This window comes from Saccopteryx bilineata, chromosome 1, assembly GCF_036850765.1.
Source record: "Saccopteryx bilineata isolate mSacBil1 chromosome 1, mSacBil1_pri_phased_curated, whole genome shotgun sequence".
Classification (NCBI taxonomy): domain Eukaryota; kingdom Metazoa; phylum Chordata; class Mammalia; order Chiroptera; family Emballonuridae; genus Saccopteryx; species Saccopteryx bilineata.
Window position 1 is genome coordinate 32,329,932 of NC_089490.1, and position 24,782 is coordinate 32,354,713.

The following is a 24,782-nucleotide window of genomic DNA, read 5'->3' on the forward strand; positions in this document are numbered from 1 at the left end:
CTTGTGCTGATTCCCTAGCCCCAACTCTCAGAGAGAAGCAGAGTGAACCATGTAATGCTGCACAGGCAATTGGTTGCACTAGAGAAAAGGCACCCGAGCATAGAAAACCTGAACCTTCAGTAATGTGCAGTAAAGCATCTTCTCTCCTGGCAACAGAGGTAGGTGTTACATTTATTATGCTTGACTATGAGCATGCCTGCCTTTTGATTCGAAGGAAGACATGGTCTCTATTATCTAAGGCTTTAAGCACACTTACCCCTCACTCCAGAAGGATGTTTCCATCATTCAAAGCTGTACCCTATACAAAACTCCTGGAAGAGATAGTGGGGAAGAAAGGCAATTGTGCCTCTCCTTTCAAGAAATACAGAAATTCAAGACACCCATGGAGAATTCTTTTCCAATAATATCTACTACTCATTTTATACCATCTTTGTGTACGGCAAATTTTCTCTGTTCACCCCTCTGGTTACTCTAATGGTCAAAGACTGGGACCAAATCTGTTCAATTTATCTCATAAAATATTTGATTAAGGCCATTTTCAACAGAACTCCAACTAGCAAAATAAGGCCAACCTTCAGTACTGTCCTCAGCCATGCCCCCTCCTCCCAAGAGTTCTAGTTCCATGAGTGATTCTCATGAAGTAGGTGTGCTGCATCAGACCTCGGTTTACCAATGTGCCTGCTTGATGAGAGCGGATATGTTGCCATAATCAGTATACAGTTTATCGAGCAGCAACGGTGGCCGTCAGGTGCTGGTGACTTACTTAGCAGTTTGACTCTAGTGGGCCTCATCAGAGTATGGGCCTCCGATGATTCAATCAGCAGTTGTGATTTGTTGCCACAGCCATAGCCCCTCCCCCTAAGGTATCTTTAATCTGTCAATCAGTAGTTTTCCAAATAGCAGATACACAGACTAGGCCAGGGACTCTAAATGACTCAGGAACAATATGGGAATGGCCTGGAGTTCTGCTGAGTGAGCAGTGCAGTTAGATACACTTTCAGTTCAGCACGGCTGCTGCAGAGGTTGTATAACTACAGCGGTGCAGTGAATATCAGCAGGTTTCAGCTAAGCCAAACCATCGCCCAACCAGGCCCATGCATTAAGGAAAGCACTGTGGACAGAAGGGCTCCCCTGAGCCAGACGCTTTGCTTCTGGCAGTGGAGTGGGCAGGCAAGGAGAGGACAATTGCTACTTTTTTTGTGTGTGAATCTGAGACTGCACTGGGGACATGCTGACCAATTTCTTGAATATAAATTCCATTTGATTAGTGAGGTCTGTTGAAATTGTCCTACCTTGTTAATCCGTGAGTCCAAATTCACTCCCCCTCCCTCAGTGGAAACAAAGGCCAGAGAATCACAAGGTTTCCATGAGTCAGATGGCCAGTTTCAGGAAGAACTCTGTGGCAAGCTAACAGCAGATTTTCAAAAGATACCTGGTAGCTGTTTCAGGGCAGTAGGGGTCCACATCCCCAAGCAGCACTGCTAGGTGGTCTCTGCCTGACTTTGTCAGAAGCTCCAATGTGCAAAATCTCCAGTCACAGAGACTTGTAGCTCAAAGAGGTCAGAAGGATTTGGGGACTCCCAAAAGTACACTCACTTTACAACAGGAAGCTTCTCCCAACTGGGATGACTCCCTCTGGCACATAAGTGTCTCATAAGAGACAGAGAATTACAACCATCTCACACATCAATTTTAACTTTACATTAAGCTGTGGAAGCAACAACAGTACACTGAATTGACCCCAAAGAGGCTCCACTGGAAGTCCACTTTGGCTCTCCTTTCCCACTGGGAGCTCTGCCCAAACCCCATCAGTTGAATCAGGACCTCCACCTCTAGAGGTCTGAGTAGGGAGGTGACGTCGATGCTTTTATCCATCAGAGCCATAAAAGTTTAAATCCTTGCTCCCCCCACAGTTCTCCAGCATACTCAGATGAATGATCTCGATGAACCAATAGTCATTTTCCTTAAAGCAGCTGAATGAGGAACGTTAGGACTCAGAGAACACAGAAGGAGAGGTCTGTGCCAAATCAGGAAGCAAGGCACATTTCATTTCAATTTCCGGCCTCATAGCAGCTGCTCACCAGCTTAATCAAACATATTTACAATGTTCTGGTTTCACACAGAGTCCTATACTGAACATCATAATCACCATTAATCACACCATCTGTTTTAACCTTAGGAACCCCTGGACTTAGCACCCATAGCTGTGTTGTTTTCCAGCAGGACGATGGTGTTTGTTCCATCTGGCTGAGAGGGGCTTACCTGGCACAAACTTCATTATCAAGAGAATATCCTGTAAATCTTAATCCAGTTACAACAGAATGACTAAGGATGTTTTGCAAGATAACAAGGCTAACTATAAAACCCATCTACAATTCCTTGGGTCCTTTCTCATTTGCCATGGGTTGCCTTTCAGGATTATAAACACAACCTGGGGCAGGAGGTCCCACATATTAGTCAATGACTCATCTATGGTTCCTCAGAGGAGTTCGTCTACACCAGTGAAGTCTCCCCAAGAAGACCAAAAGTTCCTGTATAGCAGCCAGAACTCACAGCAAACAAACAAACAAAACATCTTGGAGACCTTTTGCTGCCATCTCCAACTGCATCTCAGTTTGACAAGACAGACTTCAGGGCAAGCTGAGCTTTCAGAAAATCCAGTTATTGCTATTCCTTCTGAGCAACCATTATATACCCCGCCCCCTCCTCTTCCAACCCAACCAATCAAAGTTCTTATGATTCATTCACGTGGTTTCTTCCCATAATGTTGGTCAGGTTTCTTCCTTCTACACTCCCAATAACTGTCAATGGAAAGAGGGCAGAGACCCTACTACCCACACAGGAGTCACCTTAGTGCTAGTTGTTACAATAGGTGAAGCTGACCACAGACTGCCAAGGAAGGTCTTCTGCCCTGAGCAGAGAGTTAGCATGACCAGGGAACCACTCAGCCTTTGAAGCAACTTCCCAGAAACTAGACTGCAACCATCATCCCAATTCCACATCATTAACAGGCAATAAAGTAGAGTAGCATTTGTTGTTCAATTGACTATAACATCTGGTCAACATGTTACCAATTCTAATGGACTTTCCTCAAATCCCTTCAACCCATCTTAAAATCTATCACTCTCCCTCGTTCAGAAATTCCTGCCTCACTTGACCAGGCAGTGGCACAGTGGATGGAGTTTCAAACTGGGATGCAGAGAACCCAGGTTTGAGACCCCGAGGTCGCCAGCTTGAGCATGGGCTCATCTGGTTTAAGCAAAGAAAAGCTCACCAGCTTGGATCCAAGGTCGCTGGCTTGAGCAAGGGGTTACTTGGTCTGCTGTAGCCCCACGGTCAAGGCACATATGAGAAAGCAATCAATGAACAACTACGGAGCCACAACGAAAAACTAATGATTGATGCTTCTCATCTCTCTCCATTCCTGTCTGTCTGTCCCTATCTAGCCCTCTCTCTGACTCTCTCTCTGTAAAAAAAACAACAAAAACTAAAAATTCCTGTCCGCTTAGCATCACCTTCACTAGCAAAAATGTCAAATCTGTGAAGGGCTGAGACTTTATTCTCTATGCTAAGTAACCCTTTCATAGTTTATTAGATGCTGGCAAAAGATATGACTACTGAATCAGAAACAAAGCACTTTGTTACTCACCTTACCTTAACAGCAGTAGCCAGAGCATCAGCCTTTTTTTGCACCGGTTCTCTGAGCACTACGGGAGCTGTGCTTGAGGAACCTGAGTACTTCATCATGGCCAGTAAGCACACTCCTCCAAGGGAGCACTATGTCTCTCCCCCAAAGCTGTTCTCTAGAAAAACACCTTTTCTTACCTCCCCAGAGAGAATGAAGTACTTTAATTAATATGATACCATAACACTTTGTAGAGACCTATTTTAAAATAAATTCATAATTATGTCTTTGCCCGTCAATTCTGTTTTTCATTAGTAACCTTCAGAGTCAGCAGAATAGACACATACCAACCACTTGATCGCTGTTTGTTAAATGAATGAAGAATAAGTGAACTCACATCTAAAATGTAGAAAAGTAATGCTGACCTTTCATTTAGCCATCACACATTAGCCAGCATTATTATAGATACAAAATATACAGAAATAAATTACACAAACAAAAATCCCTGCCATACAAGCTTACTTTTCTTATTCTCTGAATATGTTTTTAAATGAATTGTAAGTTTCAAGGAATTGAGTTTAAATACATCATCTGCAGAAGTTAGCAACATCATCTTAAACAACCCTATAGTCTAAATATATTTTTATAGAATTAAAAGCCCTATGTTACTGAATTCAGTATATCCTGTTTAATGTGGGGTAATATATGATACTAGTAAAAAAAAACAAAAGATGTATTATACAGAATGAAAGTTTCAAAAGCCATGTTATATGGCTGAGTGTGTGCCCACATTTGGAATCAGATTTCTAATGGTTCACTTTCATAGAGTAACGGCAAAAGAATACTATCTTGCATTTATATGTTGCTTTATTATTCCAAAGCACTTTTCTATCTACATTTCATCGGAGAAGCTACCCTGCATGGTAGGCAGAACTCAAAGAGAGATTAAATGATTTCCTAAGGTCACCCAGTGAAGTTCCCTGCACCCAGTGAAGTTCTCTGGCTCCTATTCTAGTTTTCTTTAGGATAAGATTAAATACATCACCAACAAGTAAGCTCTGGTTGAAAAAATAATAATGAACTATTCTTTTATGTAGAACATAAATGAACTACTTTACTCACATTTTTCAATCTTACATAAAATTAAGTGGAAGGCATAGTTTGATGGGGATTTCTCTAAAATTTTCTGTGTGTTTATATATAACATGTATGTTATTATGTAATATAACACACACATAGATATATACATATAATTTTGCACTAGTCATAATGGTTGGCTTCTATACATAGTCAACCCTTCTTAATAATAACAAATAAAATTACTTATTATTCACTCAGCAAGTACTGCTTTTTTCCCTAAGAAATAATAACACCATAGTAGAAATTTCTAGACAGACTGTTACATGTTCTACTCCATTTCTTGAGAAGTAATTTTATATGTAAATAGTCTGTTCGGATATTGAAATGCCCGGTTTGGTAGCCAGCATTCCCGTGAAGAACTGCTCTCAGTGACCAAATCAAACACTCCCACTACACTGATGATCTCTGAATCAGGAAACTGTATGATTTTCTTTGGATATTAAACTAGACTTTGTAAGGGGGCATTAGATGTTAACTTTTTCAAAAGAATCTAATTTTGTCAACTCCTCTAAAATACTCACATGGCACATTATGTGGTAATGTTAAACTCTCCACATTCTGATATTTGTTATTTCTTAGATATTAATTTCTCTTTTAACCAAACACAGGCAGAAACACATAAAGCATTCTCACTAATGAAGTAGATATCCACAGGAACCTTGGTCCTCTGAAGCACTCTAAAGACATTTCTCTCCCTGGGTGCCTTTCTGGGATGAAGGGCTGAATCAACAAAGCTGACATTTGAAACCTTTCTTTCCCAATATCCATGTCGCAAGGTTGATTCAAAGGCAAGCTCTGGAAGTTGAAGAATAATTTATTTATAGCCAAGTAAAAAGAAAATTTTAATGTACTATTAAGTCATCTTGAACTCCGGGAACAATACATCTTAATTTATTAAATCAAAAGGTTAAGGAAGGTAACCACTTACTTTTCAACAATTTTGGGCTAACCAGAAGGAAAAGTGATACACATGCAGTACTTTGTTCCCAACTGCTTTTGGGAAAAATTTCAACAGAGCTTAAAAACAAGCTCTAAGAATGTGGAAATGCCTCAGTAAGTAGTAGGTATACTATAATGCTTGTTCTTGGCATTCAATAAAAAATTAGTGCTGACTATTAGTGTAGATGTACAGCACGATTTAAATATTAATTATTTTGGGAAATAGTTAAATTTTATGAATTCTTAGATAAAAAAGAGTTACAAAAAAGCATACGAATATTATATTAGGGCATCTGCCATAATAAACGAAATGTAAAAGAATGATCAACAATATAAATCATCTAATTTTATTAGAAAAATAATGAGGCTCTTAACATCTGCACCACATAAATGTACTTTTCAGTTATATAAATTCCATTTCTAAAAGTGACTTGAGCAATAAATGCATACGTATGTGTTTAATAATCATCCATTAATCAAGGTTTTAATACAAAAGCATAACTGTATTATAACTGAAAACAAAAAAAATGTTAAAATAGATTACGTAAACAGTTTATGAAATGTGCAATAAGATAATAGAAATAAAAGTGAGATGAAGCACAAATAAAAATGAAGAAAGCAAGAACAGTAATTTTTAATGCAAGAATCCAATAAACAGTCCAATAAGAGCATTAAAATAAATTTAAAAGAATTGAAAAAAGAAAATTTTCTATGCATTTATAGAGCATGAGATCTTGCCTATCCAGTTATGTTTCTTTAAATGGTGGCTGTTACACACATTATTTAATTTCAAGAAATAAAATTTTCTTGCATTCATGGCAATTTAAGAACAATAAAATAAACCTTATGAAAAATTAGCCACAACTATCCATAGATATTTCATTACTATTATTATCATTGCTATTGTATTAAAGTTTAAGATAATAATGAAAGTGTTAAGAAATCAAAGAAAAAGTTTGACTTGAAATATTTTAAATATGAAAAGTTTCCTTTTCCTCAGTATCTTCACTAATAATATTTTTTGGAAACCACTAAAATTGTTTTTGCCTTCTGCAAATACATACGTAGTCAAATTGATGGAAAAATATATGTGCCATTTAATATACAAAGTCTCACCTGGAAAATATTTTTTAGAATGATAAATTTCTGAAAATAGTAATTTACAATAGAAAATGCAACTAACTATATAAAGCTGGTTTTACAAGTAGCATGACCTTATAGCCACAAAGGTTAAGAAAACAATTGAAATATATAATTTTGTCAGAATTTTAGAGTGCATACTCCCAAGGTGCTACAGTCGTGTTTTTCTGGAGAAGCTTCACTTACTATTTTGGTTAAAAAGCCACAGTTCATTTTTCTAAATCATATCTTAATGTGGGTTGTTATTATTATGTACAAAAGAACAATTACATTGCTTTACATGACTCTTTACTTTATGCCATGTTGGTTGTATAACAATAGCAAATTGGGAAAAATATCAGAGATGGGCTGTTTCCTTCTTCATAAGTACACAAGACTACTCAGCCATTCACAGAATCCATTCAAACTTTAAATAAAATTTTTCAGATCTTAATGAAGTCCCTTCATCAACACTTCCTTATGTAGGATGATTTTCTGACTGGCAAACATAAGTCGAAATGCTTAAGCATTTTATTTGCATGGTTATAGACATGCATTAAAAAATGCTTAGACAATAACAAGACAATCTAATAATTTATCATATCATATACTGCATAATATATAAACAGTTTTTGATATTTTTAGGGGTGAGGCATTGTGTGCTAAAGGTAGCAAAATAAGAGGTGGGAGAAATACTACCCCACACTAGTGAAAGTTGGTGAAACCAATACTTTTGGATGTTTTGGTGTGCTGCTGCTTTATCCCTTTCAGGATTGAGACATTCCCAGATGCTGGAGTTTTGAGAGTTGATGGCATTTCACTAGCCCTTTTTCAGGAATGGCCCTCAGATAAAGAAAAACACATATCAAAGTCATGTCCCCTCCCTGTGACCCACTAATGAGTGGTTGATGCAGGAACATAAAAGCCCAACACCTCTGTCTCAAGGTAGTATGACTCTAAAAGGCCCACTTGCTCCAAAGAGCCCTGTGGGATTGATGGAGGTGTTAGGTGTGACCATATCATAGTTCCAGCTCTCTCTCTGTCTAGTCCTGCATCACTCACTTCTCCACAGGCATGGAATCATGGCAACAACTTCCTGCACACAAATCTGTGAAGAAGGAGAGAAGAAGGAAGGAAGAGAAGGAGGGGGGGGGAGAAGAAAAAAATGTACCCAATATGTCAATAGTACTGAGGTTCAGGCACCCTGATTTATACAACTGAAATAAACCCAGGATATAGTTCATCAGTTAGCTGAGGTTAGCTGCCTCGATGAAAGTACCTTTACCTGGTTTACAGAACAAACACCAACTTCCCAAGGAAAATGCCAGATTCCTATAGGAAAGATCTTGTAGAACTTTGGCAACTATATAAAGTAATTCATCTAATGCTTCCCAGAAGGAAACTGCAGCCATTTATTTGAGTAAATGTACACTGGCAATAGGAGAATACCAAACATTTCAGGTACTTGGACAGAGAGTCCAAGTTGACATTGATATTTGGAGAGCCAAAGTATTATTATACCCACCCCCTGATTAGAATGGGGAATATGGGGCCACATACATAGAATCATGTGCCTCTCTTTCCCCATGGCCATTCTCCAGTCTCTGAATGTATAACTAGAACAGACATATTTGGTAGCTGGAACAGCCTCTATAGCACAGTCCTCCCTGGACCTTTAAGGACTATCATAGCAGGGAAGGGCAGGTGGAAGTTCCTGGAACTATTTATTTCTCCCATTCAACCAAGATTGTCAAGGAAGAAAGGGAAGGAGGGAGAGTGCAAGGAGAGGAGGAGGAAGAAAGAGAAGGAGGGAAAGAAAAGAAAAGAAAAAAATAGTACCTTGGGAGAGGTGGAAGAAATGGCACAGATTACTATTATTCTTGAGTATCTAAAGAAAAGGACATAGGGGTGATGGCCTCACCATAAATCCATTTTATTTTTCAGCTTTACTGAGGTTTAACTAACAAATAAAATTATAAGATATTACAATGTGATGATTTGTACAGACATTGTGAAAGGATTCTCCCATCCTGTTAACATACCCATCACTTCATATATTTATTCTTTTTTTGGTAAGACTATCTAATTAAGTTCTACTCTCTTAGCAAATTTCAATTATACAGTACAGTGTTATCAACTATAGTCACCAAGTTATGCATTATATACTAGATTCTCAGATCTTATTTATCTTATAACTGAGACGTTTTTACTAACCTCTTCCTATTTCTCCTATCATCTAGCCCCTGGCAACCACTTTTCTACTCTGTGATAACCCTACTTCAATCAGCAAAACCATAAAGATGTTGATTTTGAAGCTTGATGATGCCCTACCATAACCTCAACCCCAATTATAGCTTTAGTGCTTCTGTGTTAGTTGGGGTAACTTTGTAAAAACTAACACTGCCTCACTGTCTCAGGGGTTGTGTGTGTATGTAGATTTCTAGGTATCTCCGTGTGTGTGTGTGTGTGTGTGCGTCTGTGTACATATATATGTGTGTGTATGTATACACACACATATATATATACACAGACGCACACATGTACACACACACACACACACACACACACACGGCCACTGATCAGGAGAACACATATTTTTCTATACCTGGCAGAAAGGAGAACATAAAAAAATCTCATCTGTTTGGAATAGACATTAGATGTTTACAGAATTTTTACAGGACTATATTACTTCTTCTATCATGTCTCATAATATAATTCAAGAAATCTGAACTGTCTGGATATCCAGCTAAATATCACATTGATCCACTACATCAATGAATAGCTAAAGTTCTAACAGTATTATGAAAGGATACTCAAAGTGCATTCAGAAACCACAGAATTAGCGCATAGGACTCTTTTTAAAAGCAGGCATCCAAAAACAAAACAAAATAATAATGATTGCTGAATACCCAGAAGAAAATTCAAAATATCAAATAGTCTGATAAATACCATAGAAATACTATCTCTGTAGGACACAGTATTGTCCAAGGATGTCAAGCATGAATAGTACCATTAATCCATATCAGACCCAGGGTGGACAACAGTAATCAAATATGGCAGTGTTTCACAGTTAAGTCCATGTATGTTCTCTCTCAACCTTCACACAGTACAGCTACCTAGCCCAGCATATACAATCTAGGTAAATACTATCAGGTAGAATACTACTATCCAAATAGATACTACTTTCTAGCTCCAGGGATCAACTGTTATCAATGATTGAACATGGTACCCAAGGCAAAAATCTATTTGCCATCCTTGATACAGTGAAGTATCCTTATCCCTATGTATCCTGTTGTCTCCTCTATAAAATGAAGATATAAAAGCTATCAAGAGCTGTGGCAAAGCCTAGAACTGTGCTATACATAAAAGCCGTTAGATAAATAAAAGTTAGGCAATCTTTTTCTTTTTTTCACTCATTCATTTACTTAATTCTGACTGGACACTTATGCTAGAAGATGGTCAAAGAAAGCCTATTTTGGTATGGACTCAATATTTAAAAAGTTACTCCAGTTAGAACATTCCTAAAATAAAGCATTAGTTATTCTAGAACCTTTGTTTCCAATACAACTACGGAAGCACATAGCAGTCCCCTAGAGACTGTTAACAAAGACGATTGTCTCTCAAAAGGATGGTGTAGCAACTGTAGTAGTGGAAAGACTCTGGAGACAAATGGTCTTTCTCTACCATGTGCTGATGCACAAACCTGAGAACATTGCCTAATTACTCTTCTACCCTCTCCTCTTTATAAAGTGGAAGTTTCTCTCTCCTCTAAGCCCACTATCACTTGGCCCCCTGTTTGCTGTAAAGATTAAATGAGACTATGAATAGAAAGTATTTAACCCAATGCTTAGTGAAGAGTTAACTTAATGTTTATTGTTTGCCTTGCTTAAGGTGAACTTGGACATGAAAAGTTTTGGGGTGTTTTTTTTTATAATACTTTGAAAGAAGGATAGCTTAAAATTATTCCATTTATCATTTAAAAATATACCTACTTGTTTAAAACTTGAAATGAAAGGAATCATTGTTGATAGCAGAGCAGATTGCCTTACACAGTTCTTGCCACAATCAAAATAATACATGGAAATTATTCAAGGTCTTTCAGTAAGGAGCTCAAAACACTTTGGAGACATTATCCTATTCTGGAGCCTGCCAACAATTTTATCCACCTCCAGTGCTGACACCATCAACTCCACCCATCCTGTTCCACTTGGCAATGTCAACCTCAGTTTGAACCTTTGAGAGGCAACAGAGGGGCACTCACTTCATCAAGAGGGTAAATAAGGGCTCATATTCAAAACCTGGCTGAATAATGCCATAAACGAATGCAGGAGTCACAGCTATTTACTTGCTGGAAACGGCTTTATGGAAAAATATGAATTTGAAAGGCAAATTAAATACATTAAGAATTCTGATTGGCATCACATGCTCAGAGGCAAGAGTATTCAAAAAGCTCTATATCCTCTTCACAAGCTAAATTTCAATTTCTTCTTTCACCCCAGGGATCTTCCTATCAACTTCAAAGTGTAGTTCTGGGGTACAGACCTTGTGGCATACAGAGTGGGTAGATGAAAGGTTAGACATTCCCACCTCACCATAAAACTCAAGTTGACCCACATCCTTGAGCAAAAGAGACAAGAGACTTCACAATGCTTTCAAGTAACTCAGTCGCTCATTTTGTCATCAGTCCTAGGTATACTAATAATTTTAATCGCTGCTATAGGTAATAAAATTAAAAAGCTTCTTGACCTCAAATCTATTGGAATTTCAAAAACCACATAATTTGTGACATTCAAAATATAAGAGCAATAAAATATAATGAGAATAATCAAAGTAGTAAAAGGTGGACTAGAGCCAGTGTTTTTCAACTGCCAGTCCGTGGACCAGTGCTGGTATGCAGAAGAGTCCACCCTGATGCTGTACAAAGATTATAGAGTCTATGATTACTGAGTCTACAGACTGAAAGTTTGTGTCCCCCCGACCAAATTCATATATTGAAACCTAATCCTTAATGTGACAGTATTAGGTAGGGCCTTCGGGGAGGAGTGGTGATTACCACAGGTTACAAAAGTACAACAGAATCCTCATGAATGGCATCCGTGCCCTTATAAAAGAAACTCTAGAGAACTCACTCTCCACTTCCACCATGTGAGGACACAGTGAAAGGACAAATGTCTATGAACAAGAAAGCAGGCTCTCACCACATCCTACATCAGCTAGTTCCCTGATTTGGACTTCTCAGCCTCCAGAACAGTGAGAGATACATTTCTATTGTTTTTTAAGCCACTCAGTCTATGGTGTTCTATAATAGCAGCCCCAACAGAGTAAAATAACTGCTGAAGTCTACCTATAAAATCATCCTGGACTCTTTCCTTCTTCTTACACCCTATATCAGGTCGACCAGCAAACCATGTTCTATTTTCCTTTTTTAATTAAATTTATGGAGGGTGACATTCGTTAATAAAATTAAATAGGTTTCAAGTGTACAATTCTGTGATACCTCATCTGTATATTGCATTGTATACCCAACTCCCAAAGTCAAATCGTCTTTCATCAACATATATTTGACCCCCTTTCCCCTTTACTACCCCTTCCCTCTGCTCACCACCATGCTGCTTCTGTCTGTGTCTATGAGTTTTTCTTTGTTTGTTTGTTTTTCTTGGAGAGGTTGTGGAGAAAAAGGAACCTTCACGCACTGCTGGTGGGAATGTACACTCACATAGCCACTATGGGAAACAGCATGGAGGTTCTTTAGAACATTAAGAATAGGGTTACCATATGGCCCAACAATCCTTCTTCTGGGTTTCTACCAGAAAAATTTGAAAACATTTATTTGCAAAGAAATATGCATCCCTATCTTTTTTTTTTAAGAACATTTCTTCTAGTTTTATTTATTCATATTAGAGAGGAGAGAGAGAGACAGAGAGAGAAGGGGGAGGAGCAGGAAGCATCAACTCCTATATGTGCCTTGACCAGGCAAGCCCAGGGTTTCAAACCGGCGACCTCAGCATTTCCAGGTCGACGCTTTATCCACTGTGCCACCACAGGTCAGGCTTGCATCCCTATCTTCACTGCAGCTTTATTCACAAGACATGGAAACAACTGGTGCCCTTCAGGAGATGATTGGAAGAAGATGTGATACATATATACTACGGAATACTACTCAGTCCTTAGAAGAGAGGAAATACTGCCACTTGTGACAACATGGATAAATCTTGAGAATGTTATGCTACTCAAAATAGGTCAAATAGAAAAAGTCAAGAACCAACCATATGATTTCACTCTTCTATGGGATGGAAAACGGAAAGCAACAAATGTTCTATTTTCAAAATATTATTTCTCACCTCAATTACTGCATGAGATTTATAAGTGTTATCTCTGCTTTAACTTTTGACATCTACTCTCTAAGAGAACAGCCTTACCAATACATACTTTTAAACATAAAACAAATCACATCATTCCTTTAGTTCAATAGCCTACATAACTTACCACTTTCCTCAGAGAAAAATCCAAAGCCTTTGTCTATGACATTTTAGATCCTTCATGATATTGTACCTTATCACATTTCTTTTTTAAAAAAATCAAAAACAATACTCCTCTTCACTCTCTATCACCCTTAATCTGTATCAGTGGTAGTCAACCTGGTCCCTACCGCCCACTAGTGGGTGTTCCAGCTTTCATGGTGGGCAGTAGTGGAGCAACCAAAGTATAAATAAAAAGATTTAACTACAGGAAGTTGTTTTATAAAGATTTATTCTGCCAAACTTAGCGAAAATCCGACATAAAGTACTTGGTAAGTAATTATTATTATATGCTTTAACTTGCTATAACTCTGCTTTATAAACTTTATAAAGTTACTTCCCTACTTCATAAATCACCATTACTGTGGAACCAGTGGGCAGTTAGAAAATTTTACTATTAACAGTGATACAAAAGTGGGTGGTAGGTGTAAAAAGGTTGACTACCCCTGATCTATATTATGATTCTAGTACTCATCACCACCTTGCATGTTATATGTGCATCTGTCTACTGTCTCTTCCCATTAGACAAAGAGCCCTTTGAAAGTATGAACTCTCTCAAGTTAACTTCTGTATTCCAGCCCTTAGAAAAGAGCATAGCCTATAGACTTGCTTAGTAAATACTTAGGGAATAAATTAATGTATCCAATCAGAGTTCACAGGAGTTAGTCAAATAATGAAGGATTTCACAATCATATAGTAGTTTTGAAAATTAACAAAACCTCCCTCTACATAATGCTCCCTGAAACTCTAAGGAAGACAGTTAGGATCATATTTGCATGTATTTTCCAAAGAAAGCCTTCAAAATACTTGGAATGAGAGCTGTGTGTGGTGAGGAAGTTTCAACCAAAGGAAGATGGGCCAAACACTTGGACCACTGCCTCCGATCATAGAATGTCCTGTAGTTTAAAGCAATACACATGATTCTGTTGGAGCTTCTCCTGGGCAGGGCTGGGTAGAGTACATGTTTTCTGCTGGTATTGCTGGCTATGATAAATCAAGATAACTGTACCAAGAATCTTGACCCTGTGGGTCCAAATATCTACCAGCGTGCAGGAACTGTGGAAGATTCTCTGACCTGGAAAGGGAAGGGCTGTGATCATTGTTATTACCATCAACTTTCCATGGGCCCCATGGAATTCTGGGACAATGAATAAGCCGAGCTTTCTATTATGCATGCATTTTACGAGACCTGGCATGCAACCGTGAATGGACCAGACAAAAGGCCCTGTCTCCATGGAGCTTACAAATAAGAAGAAAAAAATGTACAATATGTAGTACTAATTATTATAAAGAAAAAGAAATCAAGAAAGGAAGAGAAAGAGCAATTGGGGGATAGCAGTCATGCTGCATTGTTACATAAGAAGGTGTGGTTTGAGAAAGGAAAAGAAGGAGGTGGCTGTCAGGGATGGATGCAGAGCCACACAGATATTTTAGGAAAAAGCTGTCTGACAGCCTTTGAAATTTTTCTTGTTTGACTGGGGAAAATGGGCCTTAGTGTTAGGGTCAGAAAGGGTCAGAAAGGCAGTGGTGAAGGGAGAAAAGCAATGAGTAGAATAATAGAAAAGCTAAGGGATCAGGTAGGTAAACACTGGGCCCCATTCAGACGGAAGGCCACTGGAGGGCTGTGCAGCAGAGCAACGGCACGGGTGGAGGTACACTTCCCTCAGCTCTCTCTGGCTGCTGGACTGGGATTAGACTAAAGGAAGCCAGAACGTAGGAATTTATAGCTATAATCCAGATGACAGACGACGGCAGCACGGACTACGAGAGTATGGGTAGAGAGGGCAGAAGGAAACCCTAAAAGTACAGTAACTTCTCACCCTGACAAATTCAGTCTCTGACTTCTGGGCACAGCAAGACAGATGACAGCCTTGTGCCCATATTTTCCCTGGAAGTTTGACAACACAAAATTCAGAGGGAGTCAGAACACTTACGAGAAGGAAACAGTCCCAAATTGAAGAAAAAGGAAAACAAATTGTTAAAGGTTTTCAAAATCTGCTTTTCCATTAAACTGCTTCCTACTTTCCCCCAGAATACTACTAAATATTTTCCTACAAGAAGCTTTCTCACACTTCATAAAGTTAAATTCAATCACCCTAATGATACCAATATTTTGCTCTCTCTGTTTTGCTCTCAAGCCCCCCCCCAAAAAAAGTAAGACCTCACCTGCAGATACTAATTTATACTAAATAGGCTTATCCCAAAAATTACTTTTTTCCCCAGTTACTAGCCTTTAAAGTATATGGCTCTGTTTAACCTGTTTCCCACTCTGGGTCCTGCGCTCCTGAGCCAGACCAGTGGGCTCTGTCTTGCTGCCTGTGACAGCTAACCTCAGGCCCGCCCCCAGCACGGAGCTGCACAGCGGGCTGCCTGGCGGCCCCTCTGCGCTCCCAGGCGCACTTTCCATGAGCTACCCCGGGCGCTGCTTCTCTCTCAACTCCTCACCTGGCTCTGCTTCCAACACAGGGGCCTCTCCCAGCCCCAACTCTAATTAAAACTTATGTTTTGTTTCCTTAGGGCTGTGAACCCCGCTGATAAGGGTGCTACTGGCTTTATTATCCTTTCCTTTCCAGGTGGCCAATTTCATTTTGGAGGTGCTGTATATCCTGAACCCCAGAGGTGTCTCTAATGCTGGGAATGTGAGCAGGCTGCTGAGGGGTGGTCTGGGGCCGCAGAATTTCTGATCCTTCTTAACTACATCATGTGTGTGTGAGTCGTTCATTCCATGCGAGCCAAAACCCAGCCACTTAAATGTCTCCCATATACCGGGGAGTCCAGGGTTACTCCATAAATTGCGGTGCCTGAGGAGTACAGCTGGTACCCATACTGTACTTAAAAGTGCTTCATAAGCTTGAAGACTGTGCCTAATTCATTCCACAACCTTCTAGTCTCAACTTGAACAAGGGGCCAAGGAGATACTAAGATAAAAGTTTAACCTGTTGGTGTCAATCTAAATTGCTACTCCCGCCTTACTCAGGATTTGGTTGGAATCTAACTAGATAGATAGAGTACACGGTCCTGCTTCAGGTTCCACTGAAGGAGATAAAGAACTTTGCTTTAAAAAGCCTGCAACGTGATTAAAGCAGCAGCTTATAGCAAGGGTGAAAGAGGTAACAAACACTGAAAATAGCCTTGAGTACAGAGAACTAATGGGCAATGTTACAACTTACTCTATAAAGGGTTACTCTACAAAGATTAGGGTTTCTGTTAATCTTTATTTAACACAGGAATTAACTGAAATAGTTAATTTCAGTTGAGTAAGAGCATAAAATATTCTTAAAGTGAGGGGTATTAAATACTTTGAAAAGTTATTGTTAGATGAATGCAACCATTGTCTTGAAAGAATGGTAGCCACACCTTTCTTTTTTCTGAGGTGATCCTGATTTCTACCTGTTGTCCAGGGTAATTAATACCATCCTCCTTTTACTCTTGAAGCACACATATTTGGACCATAATTATATGGTTATCTCATGTAACTTTCCTACATAAATGTACTTTGAACCAATACATATTTAATTAAAATTTACATGCCTTCCACCCCTATAGGAATATAGAGCTTTCCCAATGATAAAACAAGGCTCCTATCTCTGCCCCTGCATATAACTCTCACAGTCCTTCTGTGATTATGATGACAGAAAAGAGTACCAAAGCAACCCCTCCGGAACACCGCAATCTCAGATTGTGGACGCCCAAAGGCTGAGCCCTTTCCAGTTCCTATGCTGCTTTAGAACATGTTTTGGAAATGAGGGTAAGCTCCAGGCATTGTGGAAAGAGGAGCCTTTTATTTTAACCCTGCTTCTTGACTTTTTAAAAAATTTTTCTTTGAGGGATAGAGGAACTGAGCGAAGAAAGGGGGAGGGAGGAAGAAAAACACATGGACAAAAACAAAAAACCTCACAGACAACAGTGTGGTGATTGCTGGGGGGACGAGGAGGCGGAGGGGAGCATCGAAAGGATTCCTGGTGATAGACAGAGGCTTGGCTTGGGATGGTGAGCACACAATGCAGTGTACAGATGCAGGGCTATTGAATTGTGCACCTGTAACCCGTACAATTGTGTTCATCATTGTCACCCCAATAAATTCAATAAAAAGGAAAAAAAATTATTTCTATCTCCAAAAGAGCCTATCACCCTCAGAAGTAACCAAACTGCTGCTCCTTCCCTCATCTCATCAACATCGGCTTAACCTAGTCCTTGATCCGTCAGACCAGAAGGGGCTTGGCTATCTCTGCTGTTTTCACCCAGAGGCAGCACAGAACAAGGTGTGGGCAGGTAGGCATTCCCACATATTTTACCCTGCATCAGAACCAACCGTAAGACACATTGTAGCAATCTAGAATTCCTTGGTTTTTGTCTGTTGGATTTGAGAGAGGCAGAGAGAGGGAGAGAGGGACAGGAACATCAAGCCGCTCCTGTCTGTGCCCTGAATGGGGGATCGAACTCGAACCTCCGCGCTCCGGAATGACACTCCGGAACTATGTTTTGGCCAGGGCTTAACTTTTACTGATTTTTTAGAGAAACAGAAGAAGGGGGAGAGAGGGGCGTGGGAAGGGGAGCATTTGTTGTTGCACTTGGTCGTGCATGTTTTGGTTGCTTCCCGTGTGTATCCTGACTTGGGATCGAACCCACAACCTTGTTGTTTTGGGATGATGCTCTTAACCGACTGAGCTAACCAGCCAGGGCCAAATTCCTTAGTTTTTCACTTCTCAGACCCATTTGATGAAATCACCCTAAGGGAATGCTAGTCTAAAGAGCCAGAGATGCACCAAGGCGACCAAAATAGAGGCCAGAGAGATATTTAAATGAAACTAAATAGGACATTTTGTCTTAAAGTTTTATTGTGGAACAAATACATTATATAGAGCCCTCTATTTAATTTGCCCAGTTAGTTTGTCCTTGAATGTGCCAAGTAGTTTTACTTTGTATAATTATATTTGCATAATCTAGAAAGAGAGCCTGCCTAGAGATGGGGCGGCAGGTTAGTCTCCATATGACAGAGACGACAGTGCACACATCTCTGCCACCGTCACAGCTGAGTCTGACAATTCCAGGGAGCTCTGGACGATGTCATCAAGCAGAAGTGTGTCATTTCTGGAGTGAGTGGTAAGACGTTCCTATGTTCCCTTCTCCCATCCTCCAGCAACGGCCGTTATCTTAGGCCATGAAAAATGTGAAGGTGTGTGTTATAGTATTTAAGTGTACTGGCTAATAAAATCAAATTATTTGATTTGGAGACTTTTGTTTGCAGAATCGCCATTCATTAAGATAAGATCTTGAAGTGACTGCTGGGAAGGATGACTGGGGCTAGAGTAGGGCATTAGCTTCCCTATGCTGCCTTATCTTCCTCTAATTTCTCACTTTGCCAGCGGCTCAAATAGCTGGCAACAAGAAGAAAACCGTGTACTCAGAAGAAAGTAGATTTTGTTCTTAAGGATAAATATGAGCCTCTTGGGAAAAAATAAACTAGTTTTCATTCCAGAACATCTAAGCCAAACAGAATTTTATCCATTCATTCATAATTGGGGGTGGAGAACTATCTGTAAGCAAGAGAAATGGGCAGGAAGATATAATTCTGTAAAGCAATTTAAAGTAACACTGTCTTTATGCATTATGAATGAGTTTAGTAGCAAACTGCTAAAGTAAAACTACTCATTTGATCAAAGGCTTAGATTTCTACTTCCAAAGCCCAGAGCCTTCTTAGATCTTTGAAGTAGGGCCAATATAATCAGAATAAGACCATAAAGGTGTACTAGCAGGATGTCTTTCCAAGTCTAAGAAATGATTTCCAGTGGCATCATCACTGTCCTTTATTGCTCAAAAAAAAAAAAAAATGTCCCAGAATGTTCTGTACTATGCGAATATCATGTTCTATTTCACGTGATTCCTATAAGCTGTTCTGTCCAAATTCCAATTTCAGCTCTGTGTAAGTTCAGCTGTGATCTACAGTTCATTCTGTTAAGTCTTTTCCATAATCCCTCCGTTCCATATTATATATACATCTTCAGTACTTCCTTCCCTCCTTCACATCCTAACACCTTCATTTAATCGCCTCTTAATCATTTGCCTGAAAAGTACACCCTCCAGTCACTTATTGTTTCCTTCCAGATGCTTCCGGGGAAATGACTCCCCATGGACTTCACCTAACATTCCATCCATGTTCATCTGGCTGTGCAGACTATGAGGCCAGCACTCCAAAGCTTTTAAGCTTTTTCTTTCCAAGAAAACTCATAGCTAACACCATTATTTCCTCACAAAAACAGCTAACATCTGCAGACTGAAACATCACAACAAAGAAAAAAATTTGCACTGTTCTGCTGAAGTTGGATGCAACCTTTATTGGCCATTTTAGGAAATAAATCAATGTTCTTCTTTTCAATTTCTATTAAAAAATAAATCATAGAGGCTGATTTTTAATTTACCCTCAGGAATAGTTAATGAACAGGTTATGTACAATGACTAATTAGTCTTTATGCCTTCCAGCTAAGCAAACTAAGCTTCTATTTGGAAACCTAACCTCTAACAAAATTCTTCAGGTTGCTTAATAAAGTTTGATTTTATTTTGTGCATCAATAGTTCATTTCAGCATTTTTAGTTAATCCAGTAAACTAAAATATCCCAATAAACTTCTTATTCTAAACTAATAGTATGCAATCATTATAAAGATTATTCATTGAAACTCCTAATAACAACTTTGAATATAATTAAACTATTATTTCATAAAAGTAATTTTTTAAACTTTGATCTTATTTTTTCTACAATCTTAGTTACAGTAGTTTCTTTTTTTTCTTTGATATAAGAAACAAGGTCCCTACAATATAAAACTGAGCGAGTTTCTCATTTCAAATCATTTCCTGTGTATTTAATAATGGCCTTTAGTCGTGTACTATAGATCGGCATTTCTTACACTGGAATGTGACTACGAATCTCCTACAGAGCTTGATAAAACAGTTTACTGGGGCCATACCCAGAGATTATGATTCACTGGGTCAATTTGGGTCTATACTGTGTATTTCATCCAGTTCATAGATGCTGCTAATGCTGCTGTTCCAAGGACCACTATTTGAGAACTACAGGTCTAGCTTAAACCAACGTTCAAAATAATGCATGATTATGCTTAAGTAACAGCCCACCACCATCAACTACAAAATCAATAAAATCCCTCTATTCAAATATTATAAAAATAATAAAATTAAAACTCCAATTTTTACATTAATATCCGTTATAATTCCAAAGCTTGAGCAGCGCTTTCAAATGCCTTCCTGTCAATTACCACTATTTTATGTTTCAGTGTAATAATATTTCCTCACATGGACCACCCAAATTGGTCTTCTCGGCATACACTACAGTAAATAATGAAAATGTAAACAATAACACTAGAAACTCAAACAATTCTATAAAATCCCTTTCCACATTTCACAAGTCATTAAACCTTTTTCTATCCCTTTTGAAATTTCCAGTGGTATTTTAGAATATGCCAATACCAGGGACACCTGCAGAGATTAGAGTGCACTAAAAGAAACACACACCTGCACACATCCACAGCCACTCATTTAAAGCTGAGTAGTTTGAGAGAATTGGAGGTGCCTTTTCAGGAGAGGACTCAGGGTCTGCTACCCCACCCCCAAGCCACCTTGCCTCAGGTGTCCCTTTCAGTCCTTATAGAAGGAAGGCATTGGGCATCATGCCTAAACGTACTCACGTTTGGTCCAGCAATAGTAAGAGTAGATCCTACTGCACAAAAATCACATCATAACAAATCTAGTAAGTCACAATGATCATTTGAAAGATTATTTGAGATAATATACTGAAGTGTCAATGATACTCAAAAATGACAGAAAACACGATGAGCAATCAATTGACAACAAGGCAGGTAGATGGGCCCTTGTGGAGACTGTCCTACATCAATAGCTCCTCCCACATGCCTCTTTGTCAATGTTTCTCACATCTAATTATATCAGCCTTATACACAATGCCCTTAGCTGCTCCAGGTCCTAATTCCATTTTGGCTCTTTCGTCATTTCTCAGAGTATTCTAACTCCAAAAAATATGCTTTCATATACCATCAATTACCCAACAGTAATAAATATGCACTTATATATGTTTATAGACATAAACTTACCTGCATAAAAACTTACATTCATACAGTGACAAACATGTTTGGCTATGAACGTTGTCATTTTCAGCAGGTGTGTGTATATGCAGATGCATGTTAATAAATAAACATATATTTAAAATAAGTTTATGAGCTATAATTGTTTGCCCTCATGAAAATTAGTACAACTAAAATTTATCAACATTTGGAAAGTATTCACACTGTTAATGGGTGATAACTAATAAATAAATGAAACAGTATCCTAGGAAATTATTGATATATGCTGGCAGGAATGTTAAAGCCAAAATTTCAAAAATAAAACACACACCTTACCAAATACAACTATTCTCTGCCACAACTGTAATACAAAGAGCAGAACTGTAAGAATACACTCAGCTTTTCTGGTTTTCAATTTCTGTGATTTCTGTGGTATATGAGAATTGTATATTTTCTTAGGGATTAGGCACAAATTTAATTTTTTCATATTTTTTTCTCCTTGCTGAAATTTAATATCATTTTTTAGCATGTCTCAGCCCATCTTAAGGATTTTAAATTTTCAGAAAGAGTTCTTGGCATTCATTTTCCACTGTCCCTATTGGTTAATAGAAAATGTCTCCAGAACACACAATACAATGGAGAGACAATGTGTTGCAAAATTGTCCACCTGAAGCCTGTATAACTTTGTCAGCTAGTGTCACCCCAATAAAGTCAATAAAAAGGAAAAAGAATACAACGCCTCTAACTACACCAGAAATCTGAAAATAGGAGAAAGTTATTACATGCAGTTTGAATAAATAACACTGGGGAACAGAATTTTTGTTGCATCCAGAAAAACACTTGTTCTTACCTAATTCAAGTGTGCTGATATCAAATCTGACATTAGTTTTTCTCTGTAAGCTATAGTTTTTTCAACTCAAGATTTTAGGTTTTCATCTTATTGTACAATTTTCAACATTTAGTTTAACATAATGAAGTAGAATGTCTTTTTGGGCATCATCTTTGTGAAAATATAATAATTTATATAATGCAGTAAATACACTAATACATTAAAAGATATAATTGCAACAGAATTTGTCTAGAATTTTGAAATAGAACATATTAAAACACTTATTTTAATCATAAAATTTGCGCAAAACTTATTTAAATTCTATTCAAGCAAAATTTGGCGTTTGTAGCTCTTTCATTTGTGTACTTGTTGAGGACAATCTCACTTGATGCTCCAGCAGTAATCTGCTCATCACTAACAGCTCCAAGATTTTCGGGAAACTTATCAAGGTGACTGTTCAGTAAGTGAATCTTAATGCTCACGTTACATCCAATGACGTGGAAAGCCAACAGCATCCTTTGAACCAGAAGTTCACAGTTTTCTGCTTTTTTGTTGCCAAGGAAGTTCTTTGTAACTGCCACAAAAGACTGCCATGCTGCTTTCTCCTCCTTACTCATCTTCCTGGCAAATTCTTCGTCACGTATGAGGGTTCGAATTTGAGGTCCATCCAATACACCTGCTTTTATCTTCTCGAAAGACAAGGCAGAAAAAGCAGAAATAAAATGTTGAAGGCACTCAATTTTCTCTATTCAAAGCCTGAACAAACTGCTTCATTAAGCCAAGTTTGATGTGAAGTGGGGGAAAAATGAAACTGTCTCAATTAACTACAGGTTCATTCAGAATATTTTGCATCCCCACCACCAGAGCTTCATGTTTCAGCCATTCCTTCTGTGTCCAGTGTTTCTCCCAAGATAAGCTGTCCCACAGACACAGAAAGCAAGGATACTTCGTGAAACCTCTCTGTTATGCTAGCAGGAAATTTACCATTTTAAGACCCACACAAATGGTCCAGTTATGCTCCTCATACTTCAGAAAGTTGAGGACAATATTTATGTCATTATAATCTTCTTGAAGATGAGTTGAATAACCAATTGGAACCACTGAATAAACATTACCTTTGTGTAGAAGAACAAATTTCAGACTTCGTTTAGAGCTGTCAAGAAATAGCCGCCATTCTGTTGGACTGTAAGTGGTAACACCTAGCTGGCTGAGAAGGCTACTGATATCATGACAGTAAACAAAGTGTTTGTCTTTGAAAAAAATGTCCACAAAAATTTGTTCATGCTTCCTGAAATGGGATACTTTAGCTGACCAGTGAAGTACATTCTTTTCTTGAAACCTGGAGGCTAATAACTCAGCTGCTTTCTTTAATAGGTCCAAATCTCTTACTAAGACATTCAATTCGGGTTGGCTAAACTGCTGAGGGGTTAATGACTGCTTGGCATCAGAAGAAGACTCTTCTATTCTACAACCATTTCCTCATGCATCTTATCAAAATACACTTGATCACCATGTTCACTTTCTTTTTCCTTAGAAGAAATAAAACCATTAAAAACTGGAACCAGGAGTGTCTCAGAGTGTGGGATAGGTCGTATTACTGAAGGAATATTAGGGTATGCGATCATATGCCATTTTTTCATGCCGATGCCCTTTGTACGGATCAGACAGAAAAACAGTCACTGCTGTGGTCCTTAGGTTCACGCCAAACCATGGGAATACCAAAAGGCATTCCTTTGCGGTTTCCTTTTGTCCAGTCACGAAGTATTTCCTCACAATTATGACACACAATATGAGGAGCCCAATTCTTGTCTTGATCGCCAAGGGGAACTTGAAAATAGGCAATATATGCATGTGTCACAAATGATGAAATATTGCACCTTTGACGTCGAAGTGTGTAACAGCCACTATATAACAGAAGGTGTCAGGACTATTCTTACATTTATGCCTACTCGAAGAAGCCATGACTCAATCTTAAAACAAAATAAGAGGGTGTTTTTATCAGATATTTTTTTACATTTAAAACCAACTACAATTATGTAAAAGTGATGTTTGTAAAACATTAATTGCCTTGTGGTTATGTTCAATCCAAGAGTCGTTGCCCTTTAACTCCAATTTAAAAACCAATGCATGCCATTAACTGTAACAAAAAAAAAATTTTAATTACATAAAAACTAGAGCTTGCACCAAAAAAAATGGATTTCAGGTTTAGAATCAGCATTGCAGAAATATATGGAAACAGTTCTAAAACCTCATTCACCAGAAAATTAAAAAAAATTGTTCCCCAGTGTAATCTGATACCTACTTTTGTGTATGGCTTCATCATCTAGGTACGTAGGTGTTCGTACAAAGTTAATGACAAGCACTATATTTTTATCATCAGTTTGAGAAGCGGTGTTTTCTTGATCTTGCTGTTGGTAAAAGGAGGGGAATTTGGTAACAAATATCCTGGGTGTGGTGGCTTCATCAGAGGTGGACAGTGCAGCATCAAATCAGGGCTCCCTCTGGACAAAGTCGGCTGCTGTG

The 24,782-nt window shown here is 38.4% G+C and overlaps 1 protein-coding gene across 5 annotated transcripts in view; it reads right to left on the reverse strand.

Annotated features, from left to right (window-relative positions):
• HMGCLL1 (3-hydroxy-3-methylglutaryl-CoA lyase like 1) overlaps positions 1 to 24,782 on the reverse strand; it is a 326,458-nt gene that overhangs the window by 150,640 nt on the left and 151,036 nt on the right. Inside the window, exon 2 of one of the 5 annotated variants that reach the window (XM_066252798.1) lies at positions 5,399 to 5,560. The exons of 3 other annotated variants lie outside the window; for them this stretch is intronic. In XM_066252798.1, coding sequence (XP_066108895.1) covers positions 5,399 to 5,560 — 162 coding nt within the window. Of the gene's footprint in view, positions 1 to 5,398; positions 5,561 to 22,741; positions 22,915 to 24,782 lie in introns of those variants that run through there. One more of the 5 variants, XM_066252801.1, reaches the window with a different exon arrangement.